Consider the following 15579-nt stretch of genomic DNA (forward strand, 5'->3'; position numbering starts at 1 on the left):
TGCTCCGACTAACAGTGGACAACAGCATTTTCCTTCTCTACACCACTTTGTGAGAGGATGAGTTAAGAATGCTGCCCCTCAGACTGGGTTTTTTCTCGCCTTCCCTGAGTGGGCCTGGAGGAGGATGTCCTCCTAGGACTTTGTGTCTGGAGGAGCTCGTACATGCAACCCTGAACAAAAGGAGTTTTCTGACTTCTTCTTTTGCCTCCTAGACAGCTTATAGCTGAAAGTGGGCCACTGTTAACACACATGGGTGACACTGTGGTCTCAGGTCTGAACACAGGAGCTTGCTCAAGCTGAAGGAACCTCCTGAGAGTGCTGAAGCTGTCCCAGTTTGCCCTGGCAGAGAACAGGGCAGAGCACCCTTCAGTCATCAAGATTTTGCCCTTCCTGCTTTGGTCTGGGTCACCCCTCCCCCTTCCTCTCTCTGAGATTACTCTCTTGCTCACTATTCTCCTTATGCATTTTGGTTATATGATCTTAACTCCTTTCCCTAACAGTAAGGACTATACACATTCAATTCCTAGTGTCCATCATTCCTACAAACATTTTGTCTTTCTGTTTAGACTACAGCCACTCAGTCATAAGCCTGAGAAGCTGTATCCTTGGCGGTTTCAGCTTTCAAACTTACCACTGTAACCAGTAGGAGACATGTGTAAGAGTGGTTTGTGGAATAGGAAGTCTTCCTGCCTTTCTAATTAGGAAAGTTAGCGTAACTATTAAAATGTATAAACTGTAAAGGAGGAACTCAATCTTATACCACTTTTCTTTGATTTGTCTGTTGGATAAGATTATTACAAAATTAACTGCTCTGTTGTCTTTCTGTTTTTCTTGTTACACAAAGCTTCCCCTGGGGAATATTCCCCCTTAGTAAACATACCTATCATAGAAGGTGTAGAAAATACAAAGAAAATTAAATGTCTTAATGTCAAAATATTTTTTATTTTAAAGTTTTTAAATTTTGAGATTATAATTGCATTTACCCCTCCAAACATTCCAGTGTAACCGCCATCTCTTTCAAATTTATAACCTCTGTTTTCTTTGTTTTGTGTTTGTATTCCTAAATACAAATACCTGTTGAGTGTTTCTAATATTACTTGTATGTATAGGGTTTAGGCCTACTCATTTGGTAGGGTAGCTAGTTGGCGTGGTCTCCCTGGGGAAGACAGTTACACCTGCTCTCAGCAGTCCTCAGCTGCCTGCAGGTCTTTGTGTAGGGTCGAGTTTGCTCCCCCAGCCCATGTTAATTCATGTTAACATGGCTAAACCCTATACATACAAGTCATGCTTAGGTAGCCATGTTGGTAAGACTTTATTTTAAGGTGTGTATATTTTGCCTGCATGTATGTTTGTGTACCACATGCATGCCTAGTGCCCAAAGAAGCCAGTAGAGGGCAAGTGTTCTTTATGGTTGAGCCACCTCTCAAAGCTCCCAAAGTATTTTCAAAGTCCCCACCTAGAAACAACCACAGTGTATACTTTGGGGTAGAGCTGTACATTATTTTTGAATATTTAGTAATCCAGGATATCTATGTATAGTCTTCCCTGCATTCTTAATTTGTGTGGGGTAGGGCAGAGTCCAGACCCTTGAGCTTGCTAGGCATACACTGTATCACTTGCTACATCCTTAGCCCTTTTTGCCTGCTTTGTAAACCTAGCCATATGTTACGGCTGCTCACCCGGGACAGTGTCTGTATAGTAGATATAGTTTTTCTTACAATGATACTGACTAGAAGTGAAGACTGATACAAAGCCCTAACTCAACACAGGCATTTCTTGGCCAACCTGCCAGCTGTCCAGCTGCATTTCTTAGTGTGGTTTAATCTGTACAGGGGATAGCATTTAGAAACTTGGGGAAATAGAAGATTTCCTTGGCACTCTCACATTTCAGCTGTCTTATCTGGGCTGTAAAAAGAGTTGGGTATCAGACCATTGAAAATTGAGCTTTCTGGCAAGGACCTTTGCAAATGTTCTGTCATTTCCATTGAGAGCCCCAGGCAGCAAATGTGTTGATGGCCAAGTAGACATTTGCTTATGAAAATCACGGAACTTGACCTGTTTTGATCACAGAAGGAGGGCAAGCTTGCTTGTTCAGCAATATTGCCTTCAATTTGAAATTATGAATACATTCCTTTCCTCCTCCTCCCACAGAACAGTGAATTGAGTTATGTTCCAGAATGCATTCACTTTGTGGAACCCTAATTGAAAAGATCACAATTTCTTAAGATTGAGGGTTTCAGAGAATTCATAATGAGAAGATTTTCCTCAAACCACCCTTCAATTAGAATAGAAAAGACAACAAGAGGCTTGCCCTGGGTCACCTAAAAAGGACTGGATAATAATTGGGTGGGGTTACCAAAAACGCAGAGGGGCTTTTAAGGAAGGCTTGAGGTTGGATTGTCTGTTTTAAAATTAATTGCTTTCTCTTCTTGGACAAATTACAGCATTTCAAGTCACAGTTGGAACATTAATTGCATCCGTGACAGCCCTGTTAGTAGTGCTTGCTTTCTGCTTGTATTCTGCCTGGGGCAGTGGCACACAGTACAGGCAAATAGGAAAGAGCCTAGTGTTCTGAGTAAAAACACTTAGAATTTAAACTCTTATTAGAATTCTATCTTAAAACAATTGCTGAAATTGAAAGTTAAACACAATTCAAATATAGCACATGGCTTGAGGGTTAGTTAGGTTTTAGGCAGAAATGTGAGAGCCAGTTTCCACACAACCATCGTTACAGTGCATGCACTTCCTGTCTCCTACTTCTTCTTTCCCTACCTAATGTGCAAGCCTCTGCCTTCTCTAATAATAAGTTGGACTAAGGCAGGGCTGAGCTAGATGCAGGGCTCGCTCATCCTAGCACTGCGCTTCCAGAGCCCATGCACTGTAGAACATTTTGTAATAGATTGTTTCTTTGAAGACAGGAATTGCCTTAGCTACTCCTTCTCCCCCTAGCATCTTCTTCTAGTATTTTTGTGATTTTGGGGTTGGTTGCTAAAGTGTTACTTAGAATTTGGTCTGTTTTAGTAATCACATGGTAGTGTAGAAGCACAATGACTTTTTTTATACTGATAGGTGATAAGTTGCTTTCATCCTCACCTTTTGAAATTCCCTCCTAAGATGATAGACATTATTTAGCTTTGACTTACATTTCAGAAGAACCACAAGTTATAGTATATTTCAACACATGGAGCCTCTGGCATTTCCCTCTGAATAATTTTTTTTTTTATGCTTTGAATAACTTGGTTTTCTTCATGTACAAATTGTAGAAAGTATGGCTGGGCTTCTGTGATGCTCATCTGGAAGTGATGTTTGTCCCTTGGCAAACATAACACACAGCATCTGTAAGTCACCTGCTGTATAGGAGGGGCAGTTCTCATTCCACATGTTCACTGACCTCTGTTGTGTGCCAAGGATTGAGATGATTTACATTTTCACAGAATTATTGTGACTGAAAGAAAACAAGAAAGCCCAAACAGTATTGTGTAAGAACGGCAGGCAGAATTAGAGCTCCTTGGCTTAAAGGGGCAGGTGCCCTGGCTTCCTGTGGTTACAGGAGTATCAGGGAGTGTGTTCTCCTGCGGTCATGACCACATCAGAGAGTTACCTATAGGTTGTCATTCATTCTGCATGCCGTAGCCATTTGCCAAAGGATTTGTCCCTTTATAGTAGTAGAGCTGGTTTCTCTTTACATTAACAGTTCATCTCTTCTTTATTTACTTTACCTTTTTGCTCTGTTTTGCTTTTTGAAAAAGAGTTTCACCATGTTGCCTATACCCAGGCTGATCTCAAACTCATGGTCTCAAGTTTTCCTGTTCTACCTCTGCCTCCAGAGTAACTGGGACTATAGCCCTATGCTACCATGTATAAATGTGTGTGTGTGTGTGTGTGTGTGTGTAGGTATGTATGTATATATGTATATATATAACAGACTTATATGCATATGTGAATCTCTCCATATATATATACATATATATGTATATATCCATGAATATATTCACACATGCATCATATGTCCTTGTGTTTTCAGAGACCAGAAAAAGATTCCTTGAAACTGGAGTTATAAGCAGTGGTAAGCTACCTTATGTGGGTGTTGGGACCTCACCCTCATCTCTGTGAGATAGTAAATGCTCTTAACTACAGAGCCATTTCTCCAGCTTGCTTTTTTTTTTTAATTTACAACAGCATGTTACTTGTGGAAATGAAATACAGTTCCTGGTATAGGATCTGTAATATGATAGAGTTCTCTGTGTCATTTGTTTCATGGCTCCTTCCTAAAGAGCGGCATGGCACAGAGTATACAAATCTGTTTAAACTAGTCCGCAGGCATTGGGAGAACATTAGCTGCGGTGCTGTATCTGTTCTAAGATGTACTTTCCAGACTCTGACAGCTTTGAAATAGTGCAGTTTCCAGTTGTTCACTGGCTTACAGTTGGCAGTATTTGCTGTTGGTAAATGAAACACTAACACACCTCATATTTAATACCTTAGATGAGAGAAAATAGGATATATTCACTCTTTGGACTTTGTGAGTGGTATCTGATAGAATGTTTTATGCAATTGAGTATTTCTTCAGTGTGAACAGATAATTTGGTTATCTTTATTCCTTATATTTTGATTAGGAAGACAAATGAAAAGTAGTCTTGTTTTTGAAGTATCTCATTTAAAGTTATAACAGTAATTTTAGAATTTCAGTTTCACAAGATGAAAACTGTAGAGCTGGGTGGTGGCGATAGCCATGCAGCACTGAGTGCCGAACACCGCGACCTGCACTAGACAGGATTTGGAGGGTAGCTTTTGTGTTAGGTTTGACTGCAGTTAAATTCTGCTGAAGATCAGTGTGTGTGTGACACTTCCAAGTCCCCTGTACTGTAGGGGAGAGTGAAAGTTATGTCTGCCACACTTCTAGCTCCTCCGATTCTAGTTTCCCTACTATTATACTCAGGGTTGCCTTAAATAGCCCAGCTTGACCTCTAGCCTCATTCTCCTGAGCACTGAGAAAATACATATGTACAATATACCTGGCTTAGAATACTTTTAAAGAAATTTTTCTCCTAGTACTTTCCATTAAAGGTTTGTGTAGATTTAGCTGGTCCAAGTTATCTTTTTACTATAGAAATACAGTTGTACTGGTTAAGTAAATTAAAATTTATGGAGAACTGTCACTTGGAACCTGTGTGTATGGGGCAGTGTGTGGTGTATTGGGTAGGGGGACAGACAGAGACAGTAAGACTGGGAATGGAACCTCTGGCCTTGTACATCCTGGGCAAACACTCTATGGTTAGCCAGTATCTACAGTTCATGATTTTATTTTCTTCTCCCCGTCCACATTCAGCAGGGTCTTACTATGGAGCCTTGACTGGCCTAGAACTCGAAGAGATCCGCCTGCTTCTGCCTCCATAGTGCCAGGATTAAAGGTGTGCACCACCATGTTAGATCTTGATTTTCTTAATATTAATTTTACTACAAATTGAGCATCTTTAATGTGGGAATTAAAATGCTCCAAAATATGAAACTGTTTGAGTGTTCTACTAGTTCTACTAGTGTCAGGGTCCACATTTTGACTGGTATAGCCACATTTTTTAAAATGTGAAAAACATACATTTTTAAGTATAAAAATGTATAAAAGATATTCAGCCTGTATTTTATTTGTTGTCATATTTATATTGGAAATAATTCATATAAATGAATGATTGCAGCTAAATGACTTGAGTTCTCAGCAGCAGCCTGAAGCCAAGGAAAGGGCATTATGATGGTCTTTATTAGTTGTTCTCAACTGGATACTTTGTTGTCATTTAGTTGGTCATTGATCTTTCCTCTGTTTGGCCTGAACCAGCTCCTTTTAAACCTCAGACCTTTACCTATGGCTTATTCCAAGTCGAATCACTGCCTAGGAATTTCAGAGTATACATTCCTTTTCTCTTGCTGTATTTGATTTGGTGCCTCCCAAGACATAGCATAGAAGAGTACTCTGGTTGGCTCTACCTCTAGTTCTGCTGAGTTGTCCTCCATCTCCCGCATAGCACTCTGTCATGCTCTGCACTCTGGCTCAGCCTTAGTATCCTGGGCACTTACCCTGCCTCAGGGAAGCATTTCTTGTTCTGGACCTCCTTTGCCTGTGTGCTCCTTTCTTTCAGAAAGCTGATAGCATCCACCCATGTGACCATCCTGACAATGTCTGTTTCTGACTGCTCATGACTCTCGGCTGTGTTTTAGTTCACCATTGCATCTGTTTTGCTTGGTGCTTAAGGAACTTTGCAAAAGATTTGTTGACTGGAAAATTTGATTTTTATTTTATTTTATTTACTTTGTGGGAGTATCTGGGCATGCGCATGCCATTGTGCAGATGCAGAAGTCAGCTGGGAGGAGTCAGTTCTCTCTTTCAATCATGTGGCCTCTGGGGACCAAACTCAGGTTGGTGATGAGGCTTGGCAGCTTGTCCCCTCACCTGCTTAGCCATTTTGTCAATAGGAGTTGATGAAATCCAAAAGTTGACTACCTAGATCTTGCTGTGTCAGTTTGGTTTCTCAGCTGTATGTAGAACTTAACAATCCTTTAAGCTTTACCGTTTCTTCAGTTGGGATTCTTAGGAAAACGAATCTGGGCTTTGTATACTCAATGGAGTCTCCATTAAAGGAGGCAAGTAGACCACATGTTTAAGCAGTCGCATAATGATTCAAAACGAGCAGATAAATGTGTTTCTGAAAATAACTGTCCTCTAATCTGTATTTATTTTAATTACAGAACATGGTCCAAGACAATTCCTGGAAAAGTTGAGTTCTTCTCTAGTGAGGGTTCAGATACATCTATACCCATCCCAGTAGTGCCACTGCGGGGTGTGGATGACTCCTACCCACCCCAGAAGAAATCCTTCATGATGCTCAAGTACATGCATGATCACTACCTGGACAAGTACGAGTGGTTTATGAGAGCAGATGACGACGTTTACATCAAGGGAGATCGTCTGGAGAGTTTCCTGAGGAGTTTGAATAGCAGTGAGCCCCTCTTTCTCGGGCAAACGGGACTGGGCACCACAGAAGAAATGGGGAAACTGGCCCTTGAGCCTGGAGAGAACTTCTGCATGGGGGGGCCTGGTGTGATTCTGAGCCGGGAAGTGCTTCGGAGAATGGCACCACACATTGGCAAGTGTCTCCGGGAAATGTACACCACCCATGAGGATGTAGAGGTGGGGAGATGTGTCCGGAGATTCGCTGGCGTGCAGTGTGTCTGGTCATACGAGGTAAGAGCGGAATTCTTTATGTAGGAAAAACTGTCAATTTTGCCTTTTTGAGTACTGAGTTAATCATAGGAAACAAGCAATATTGGTACATGTTTTAGCCTTAGTTTTAAAATTTTAAATTCTCATTACCCTGATTTCCCCTGGCCTTTTAGACTGCTAGGCCTTTAGAGTATGCCTCTGGATAGCTGATGTCTTTAAAAATAAGTAATGGCACTTGGAGCTTGAAGGAAACATAGGATTTACTGATGGTCACAGTGACCTTTTTCCATGAAACTCAGAATCATCTGATTTCTGTTGATCCTACAAGACCTTCCGCAAGAGCACAGGGTACTCCTTGTTTTCCATCTCCCAAAGGCTCCCGCTTTCATCTGGTCAAGATGACCTCCACAGATCAGAAGCTTACATGTTTTGAACTTATAAAATGGTCAATGATGAGAAAAGGCCAGGTCCTGCATTTGGGAGCTAGGTTTGCAGCACAGCATGTGCTGTGGCGTGTACTTGGCATCCCTAGGGTATCTCTAGCACCAAGAGAAATGATTGTTATAAACCTTTACTTTTTATTTGTAAGCATATGATACAGTTGTTCTTTTCACACTAGGTGGCAGGCAATTCTGAGTGAACACATGAAAGCTTTAAGGAAGTATACTTGCAGGTATTTGCTCTTTAATAAAGAGGGCATGAGCTCATCTTGGGCTTTTCTGTTCTATTAGCACATGTATGCCTCTTGCTTGTAATTTCGGGATCAAATAATGGTAGCATGAAATGGATTGTTGTGTTTAGTTTAGTCAGCTATTGGTGGTTGTGAAGAGCAGAAAGAACTGCTAGGCCTTTTGCCCAAAGTGAGAACTTGTTCTCCTGTGTGAGCCCTCAGCTCTTTCTTGAGGGAAGAAACATGCTCTTGCCCTTGCTTGCCTCTCCTGAACTATAGCTTGCTTTTATTATTTTCTAATTATTTTGTTTCTTCTGCTTGCATTTTTAGGGCACTTGATTACGGTTTCAGAGGGTGCGTCCATGAGCAAAATGGTGGGGAACACGCAGGCATGACTCTGGAGCAGTTGCTGAGACTGTCCTGATTGCAGGCAGTATGCAGATAGAGAAAAACTGGGCCTGTCATGGCCTTTGAAACCTCATAGCTGACCCCCAATGCTGTTTCTCCTTCAATAAGGCCACATTTTCTAATCTTTTCCAAATAGTTCCATTAACTAGCAACCAAGCAATCAAACCAAGCAATCAAACATGGCTTGTGGGGGAGCATTCTTATTTAAACCAGCTCAAAGGCCATTTAAGGATTTCATGCTGTGTTAGGTAGATTACAACTAGCAGTGTTTCTGCATTTTCCTCATCATAATTAAATAGTTATGACCATAGCATACTTCTCTGTGGCAAAAATACATAACGCTTTGTATATTTTGGAATGCTTTGTCTTGCTGGCATTCTAGAGGACAAGCTTGCTTTTAGTTTGTTGTTTTGAGACAGAGTCTCCTTAGTTGCTGAGGCTGATGGTGAGCTTGCTCCGTAGCTAAGACTGGCCTCAAAACTGATCCTTCTGCCCCCACAGTGCAGGCATTGCATGTGAAAACCACCATGCCCAACACTTTTATGTCAGGTCTCACTCTGTAGTGTAGGCTGGCCTGGAACTCTCTGATTGCAGGCATTGGCTACCATTCCCACACCTCAGGGCTTTTTTTGAGAATTAAAAAAATAGTTGGGTCTTGATGTAGTCTTCAGTATCTTATAGGTACTACTGGATAAAGTCAGTATCTTGAGGTAGATAGAGCAAGAACTTTGAACTTTGATTTAACATGAGTGCCAAATTGTAGGTATAAAGTGGGGTCTAGAGCTCCAGGACTTGAAAGACTGAAGGGTGATTTTTTTATTCATTATGAAGTAATCTGACATGGATCAGAATACCCGTGATCAAGATTGTGGACACTTTGACTTTTGTAAATAGTTTTATTGGCTCAGAGGATCTGATAGGCAAGCACCTCTTTGTGGTGTTTTCCTTTCTGCCTAGGGAGCTAGGTCACTAATAGCAGCCACAGGCGGCTCTCCCCAGGAATGTAGGCCAGGCAGTCAGGAATGTCCCTACTGCTTTGCAGTTCTTTAAATGCCTTATGATGACACCGATTTTCCTAGATTTTCCTGGCTGGCCCTCCCCTGGGCTCGTGCCAGAGGTTCCTCCCTCAGCGATGCTGAGAGTTCTCTTTCCTGTGAGTTGTCTGTTCATAGTTTTGGCCCATGTTTCAGATGTCTGTCTTAGAATTTTGTTCAAGTGCTTTGTTCTCAACATAGGATCTTCTGGACTGTGTGCTTTGTCTTTCTGCCTTTACTGAATTACAGGATTTTTAAAAATTGACCAGTTGTGAGTCTAACTCTAACATAACCTTTCTTTGATGGTTTGTGCTTTTTATTTAGTTAGTTTTATTAATGTGTGTGGATATTTACCTTCATTTATGGCTGTGTGTTCATAATGTATGTCCATTGCCCATGGAAGCCAGAGAGAGGGTTGGATCCCCTAGAAAAGGAGCTGCCTACCATCTGGGTGCAGGAACTGAACCTGTGTCATCTAGAAGAGCAAGCAGCCAACGTTCTTAGTGACTTTTTAGTATTTTAAGGAATTGTTCCTTCTTTGGGTCACACAAATTTTATCCTATATTTTTTTGTTTGTTTCTCCCTGCTTCATTCTCATTTTAAGAAATGCATACAAGGACCATTTACCATTCGATCAGCGTGCTTGATGCCTGCACCATCACTAAGAGAGTCCATGTTCAACAGTCAGGCAGGATTAATCCTTAAACTTCCTGTAAGATAATTATGTTAAGCCTTGAGTCTTGGAAGATATTTATTTTGCTCTATTATAAGCCTAGCCAGAGGAGTAATTTTTAAAAAACTTGCCTTGAAGTAGAAATAATTCCTCAGGTAATAGCTGTGTAATTAAAATGATTCATGGGGAACAGTTGTCAAAGCCAAAACTCAGATTTATTTCTAAACTTATTTTTTGATTACTGCTGGTACTTACTAATAAATGCTTTTTAAGTACATGTTTTTAAACGATTTTAGTTGCACAGAGAAGTTAAAGCAAAGTAAGAACTGGTCCAGAAGCTTGAATTCTGATTATTAGGTCTGGTGACTTTCACACAGAATAAAAGCTATTACCTCAAATTACTCAAGAGTTTGTGAGACTTGGTGTTGAAACATTGGAAAGTGATTTTGTGTGTGTTTGGTTGCTTTGTTTGTTTGTTTGGTTTGATGTTTTTCAAGACAGGGTTCCCCGTGTAACCCTAGCTATCCTAGAGCTCTATAGACCAGGCTGGCCTTGAACTCAGAGATCTGCCTGCCTCTGTCTCCCAAGTGCTGGAATTAAAGGCATGTGCCACCAGCGCCAGTCAGCTGCCACCCCAACTTTTTTATTGAATCTTTGTGAATCAGCTTGCACTCACTTGTCTCCCTGTCCCTTTGTATCCTCCCTCCACCCTTGCAGTCTCCTTCCTCCCCCACAAATAAAACCCTGAAAACATCTAGCTGTGGAATCTGTAGTGTGTTACAGTCTGTTACATAGTATACTCTTTTGGCCAAACATGTACTTGCAGATTTCCATTGCAGTGAGTCATTGGTCTGGTATGCTGCTATACTGTCAATACTGGATCCTCACCAGGACACCTTTCAGATGTCCTGTTGTTGCTCTGTGATGTGGAGATCCTGCAGCTTTGGATCTGCAAGACCTCCCCTTCACGTGCTTCAGCAGTTCATAGATGGGGTAGATGGATAGTTCATGTTAGGGTGAACCAACTCAAAGCCCTGGTTCAGGGACCTAGATAGTAGCTGAGTAAGTCAGCCTACCAGCTTTCCTGCACCCACACTACCAGGGCAAACTCTCCAGCACTAACCTGACTAGACCTGCAAATGCAGGTTCCCATAGAAGCCAGCAGAGGGTATTGGATCCACCAAGATCTGGGGTTACAGGCATTTGTGAGCCGCTCAGTGTGGGTACAAGGAACTGAAGTCCAGTCTGCTACAAGACCAGTAAATGCTCTTAACAAGTTCATGCCTCTGTTTCACCTCTCCAGGGACGTGCAAGCTGCTCATTTTGACTATGGTTGTAGTCAAGGCTAGAGTAGATCTGGAAAATGAGTTAAATATGGTAAGTTCCAAGACCATATAGCCCACTGTTTGTATAGCTTTTCTGTTTCTCTTGTATGGTGTTCTCTGGATTATTTCAGGTATTTAGTTAAAATTCAGTCCTGGAAATGCTGCTTCTAGGCGTTCTCGCCTCTGCTCTTTGTACTTTTATGGAGGACAGTTTTTTGATTTGTTTACTCTTCTCTTTCATTGATACCACCTAAGATCATCTTTTTATTGGATGCCCAGTTCATAGGTTAAAGTGTCTTTTTACTTAGATACATTATTCTGAGTATCTCTTTGTACTTTAAGAAGTCAAACAAATTGGAAAAATTTGGAAGACTGCTGAGGAGTAAGTTACATGTTCATTAAAAAAATAAAATTTGTACCTTTTTCATTAGCAGTGTACAGTTCTGGTGACACTGGTGCAGAGAACATTCCTATATTATTTAGATCATAGGAATAAAGAAAACATAGCCCCTTGTAGTGGCTGGAATGAGAATGGCCTTAATAGGCCCATGTTTGACTACCTGTTTCCCAGTTGCAGAACTGTTTGGAAAGGATTGGGATGTGGCCTTGTTGAAGGAGGCTTGTAGATTTCAAAAGACTCTCTTGCCATTCCCTCTCTGCCTCGAACCTGAAGATCAAGATGTAAGGCATCTGCCATGCCTTTGCTCTGTCATCATGGACTCTGACCCTCTGAAACCATAGCCCCAATCAAATGCTTTTTTTTAGAAGTTGCCTTGGTCATGAGGTTTTATCACAGCAATAGAGAAGTAAACTAAGACAATCCTACTCTCCCATACTCTAGAAGAAATAGGCTGGAGTACAAAGAAACAGAGAGCAAGAGAGCAGTTGTATGGTCTCAAGACAGCAAAATGATCAGCATGAGAAGTGGTGGATGGAGAGGCCAGGGTAGCACAGAGGCTGAGACATGGCAAGGTTGGGCTTGGGCTGATGAGGACTTTGGTCCTAAATAGGCCTGGGCTTGAATCACGGTCCTTCTCATTTTAGCTGTGTGGTCTTGTACAACAAGTTACCTAACTTCAGGAACCTGATTTTTTTTTTTTCCCAGAATGAAACAAGGGGAGAAATTGCCCACAGAGGGGGATGGTTTCAAGGATTATGTGATGAGGGTGTTACCATAACTAGAGCAGGATAAGAGTTAGTCCTGTGAGATGAGAGGCTGCTGAGGGTACCCTTGAGTATTGCAAAACAGCCATTCAGAGGTCATCCCCTGAGAACTCTATGTGTAGATTTTGACCTGTATAAACAGGCATTTAACTGTAATTGGTAAAAAACAACATTGAATTAGAATCCCTTTTCTTGGACTTGCACTTAGACTGTTAGTTGCTTTGGATCTGTAATTTGATGTACAAGTAAATCTTCAGTAGTATCTCTGAAATAGTGTCTAGGTGGATTATGTTTGTGATTGGCACATGTCTTTGTAATTTGTGAGTCTGGTAGGCCTGTGCTGAAGGTATTTTGAAGGCTTTATTTCTTAATCACTTTTATTATAGGAAGGTTGTCATTTTCCCTACTAAACTTGCTGTGTATGGTTAATACAAGAAGGCTTCTTTAGCACACTAACAGGAAGTAGGACAGACATGTTCTTCTTCTTCTTCTTTTTTTTTTCCAAAAAATACAGTGTTTTCTATATAGTTAAAAAATCGAGGCTGGGCGATGGTGGCGCACGCCTTTAATCCCAGCACTTGGGAGGCAGAGGCAGGCGGATTTCTGAGTTCAAGGCCAGCCTGGTCTACAGAGTGAGTTCCAGGACAGCCAGGGCTACACAGAGAAACCCTGTCTCGAAAACCAAAACCAAAACCAAAACAAAACAAAACAAAAAAATTGAGATAGCAGATGTTATCACCCTAAGTCCTCCAGCAGAATGTATAGCCTACCTTTTAATATATAAGTATTCAAAGTGGCATATAAGTAATTTTGAAATAATCAGGATAAGGTGAGTCCTGAATTCCAAGAACTTCTTATTGACATGAAGATGAGCTATTTGTAAAGAAAAAGTTTCAATGTCCACTTGACAAATTGGCAGTAGGCAGGACAGAACACTGTGATGTGCACAGGAGAGCTAGGGAGAGCCGGGCAGCAGCTAAGAGGAACAATATGAATTAGAGGTGCAGTGTAAAGGGCTTTGACAGCTTGGGTCTCTGTTTTCTCTAAAGATAAATAGATTTCTAGAATATTCTAATTTTAGTATATGTGTTGTTAAGCACATTTTTAGATTGCTTCAAAGTAACTATGATAACTTCCTAACTTTTAAGCGGCAACAACAAATTTAAGTTTGTAGTTGTGATATTTAATCATCCTTATTGGTACTTAATCTGGTGTCTTTAGCATAGCAGATGAGGGAACAAAGGCAAGAGTGAACTTGACAGTGCACCAAAGGTGGCAGAGGTAGTAGTGCTAGGATTAGGGAAATCGGGTAACATTGCTTAAGGTTAAGAATGTTGTAAGTTGATATGTCTCAATCTTGTGCAACAGAGAATGTTTGTTTAATCAGAATGTTGTTTATGTATATGTATTTCAAGTACTGGAGTTGTCTGTAGATCTCACACCAAGTTGGAGTTTATCAAAAGTGAACTTTATATGAGATTTGCTTGAATAACTTGAGAAGAGCAGTCTCCACTCCAAACCTAGGCCTGGTGTCTCAGTGGGTGGAATTTGCCTGTCTACTGTAGTACAGGCTTCTCTGACGATTCTTTACCCACTAAACTTTCAGGAGTTGTCATTCATTTAGACTCAGAGAACATTTCTTAGGAGGTAGTGGTGTTCTGGAACCATAGACCTTAGTATTGTTAATTTACATTTCCAGTTGTCCTGGGTAGCAGAAAAAGAGTTTGACTTTGCTTTTTCCAGTAAGTATAGACTGTAATTGGGTTGGGGGAAGCCAGACTGGGTGCCAAATGTTCCCCCGGGCTGTGCTTTATAAGGTTAATACTATTTACTGTGCTCCTTTCTTCTCTTGTGAGTCATGTTAACACTCATGAATTGTATGACCAAGTACAAATGAGTGGTTCTGAAGAACGGCACTGTCACTCCAGAGTGACAGTGTGAGAACAGCAGTGGCAGGAGATGACAAACAGTTAGACAGGATTGTTTTTCTTTGTTGGTACTCAGTCTCACTATGTAGCCAGCTTGGCCTTAAATTCCCAGTTCTACCTCTCCTTTCTGAGGGCTGCTATTGCAGGCATGGACCACCACAAAGTTAAAACTAAATGTTTGTTTACATGATGTAGCTGGGAATCCCTCAGCTTTCCAGACTAGTTACTAAGTAATTTAAAGCTTATTTATGGAACTAGTTACATGTTTCAGCAGTTACAAAGTGAAACTTACTGTGAGTCAGCACTCAGCAGCAGAGTCTGGGGAGGGTGTGTGTGACATGTCCGTGTTAAATTCTCTCCAATGTGATGGAGTGTGAGGAGGACATCTCACCTCCTAATGCTAAATCTGTAACTCCAGAACAATCAAAACTAAACTAGATCCTACCTATAGAACTTCCTTCAAGACACCTATTCAAGGTCTTGAGACATGAAGACTCCACTCAGTGTGGGCCTCTGGGTTGGAAGAGAAAGTTGGTGGCTTATGGACAGAGTCTACTGCTCTGGGACTAGTTGTGTACAAATGTTAATTTCTTCATTTTGATGTGTTTGCGTCATAGTTAAAGTAGGATGTGAAACAGGGCAGGAGGTGCTTCTCTCAGCATTATAACTCTGTTATTGGAAATGGTTTCAGTATGTTTTTATTACATTTCAGTGTATACATGCCTATGTGTGCCAGCCATGGTGTCTGTGTCGAAGTCAGAGGATAATCCATGGAGTGATTCTCTCCTTCTACCATGTGTCCCAGATACTGAGCTGGGGCAGTCAGACTTGGTGGAAAGTGCCTTAACCCACTGTGCCATCTCACCAGTCCCTCTAAAATTATTTCAAAATTTTAAAAAAAGTCGAATCAGGAGTGGTGGAGTTTAAGGTGATCCTCAGCTACATAGTAAGTTTGAGGACAGCCTAGGCTGCTACATGAATCTGACTCCAAAAGTGGGGTGAGGGCATTAGAACGCAGAGCCTTCCAATTGAAAATGACGGGCTTTTGTTGTGGTTGCCGTGTCCTGTAGAATGTTCTGTGCTCTGGGAAACTGGGCAAAGCAATGCAGAACTGGATTCTCTGAGTGGATATTGTACAGGATGTGATTTGTAGCTTACTGACTT

General features: G+C 41.2%; 1 protein-coding gene across 1 annotated transcript in view; it reads left to right on the top strand.

The window, feature by feature from the left end:
• The window catches only part of Chsy1 (chondroitin sulfate synthase 1), a 57615-nt gene that overhangs the window by 8126 nt on the left and 33910 nt on the right, over nt 1–15579 (top strand). Inside the window, exon 2 of the mRNA XM_034521080.2 lies at nt 6739–7234. Within this exon, the coding sequence (XP_034376971.1) occupies nt 6739–7234 (496 nt within the window). The remainder of the gene's footprint in view (nt 1–6738; nt 7235–15579) is intronic.

The sequence above is a fragment of the Arvicanthis niloticus genome, chromosome 1, assembly GCF_011762505.2.
Source record: "Arvicanthis niloticus isolate mArvNil1 chromosome 1, mArvNil1.pat.X, whole genome shotgun sequence".
NCBI lineage: Eukaryota > Metazoa > Chordata > Mammalia > Rodentia > Muridae > Arvicanthis > Arvicanthis niloticus.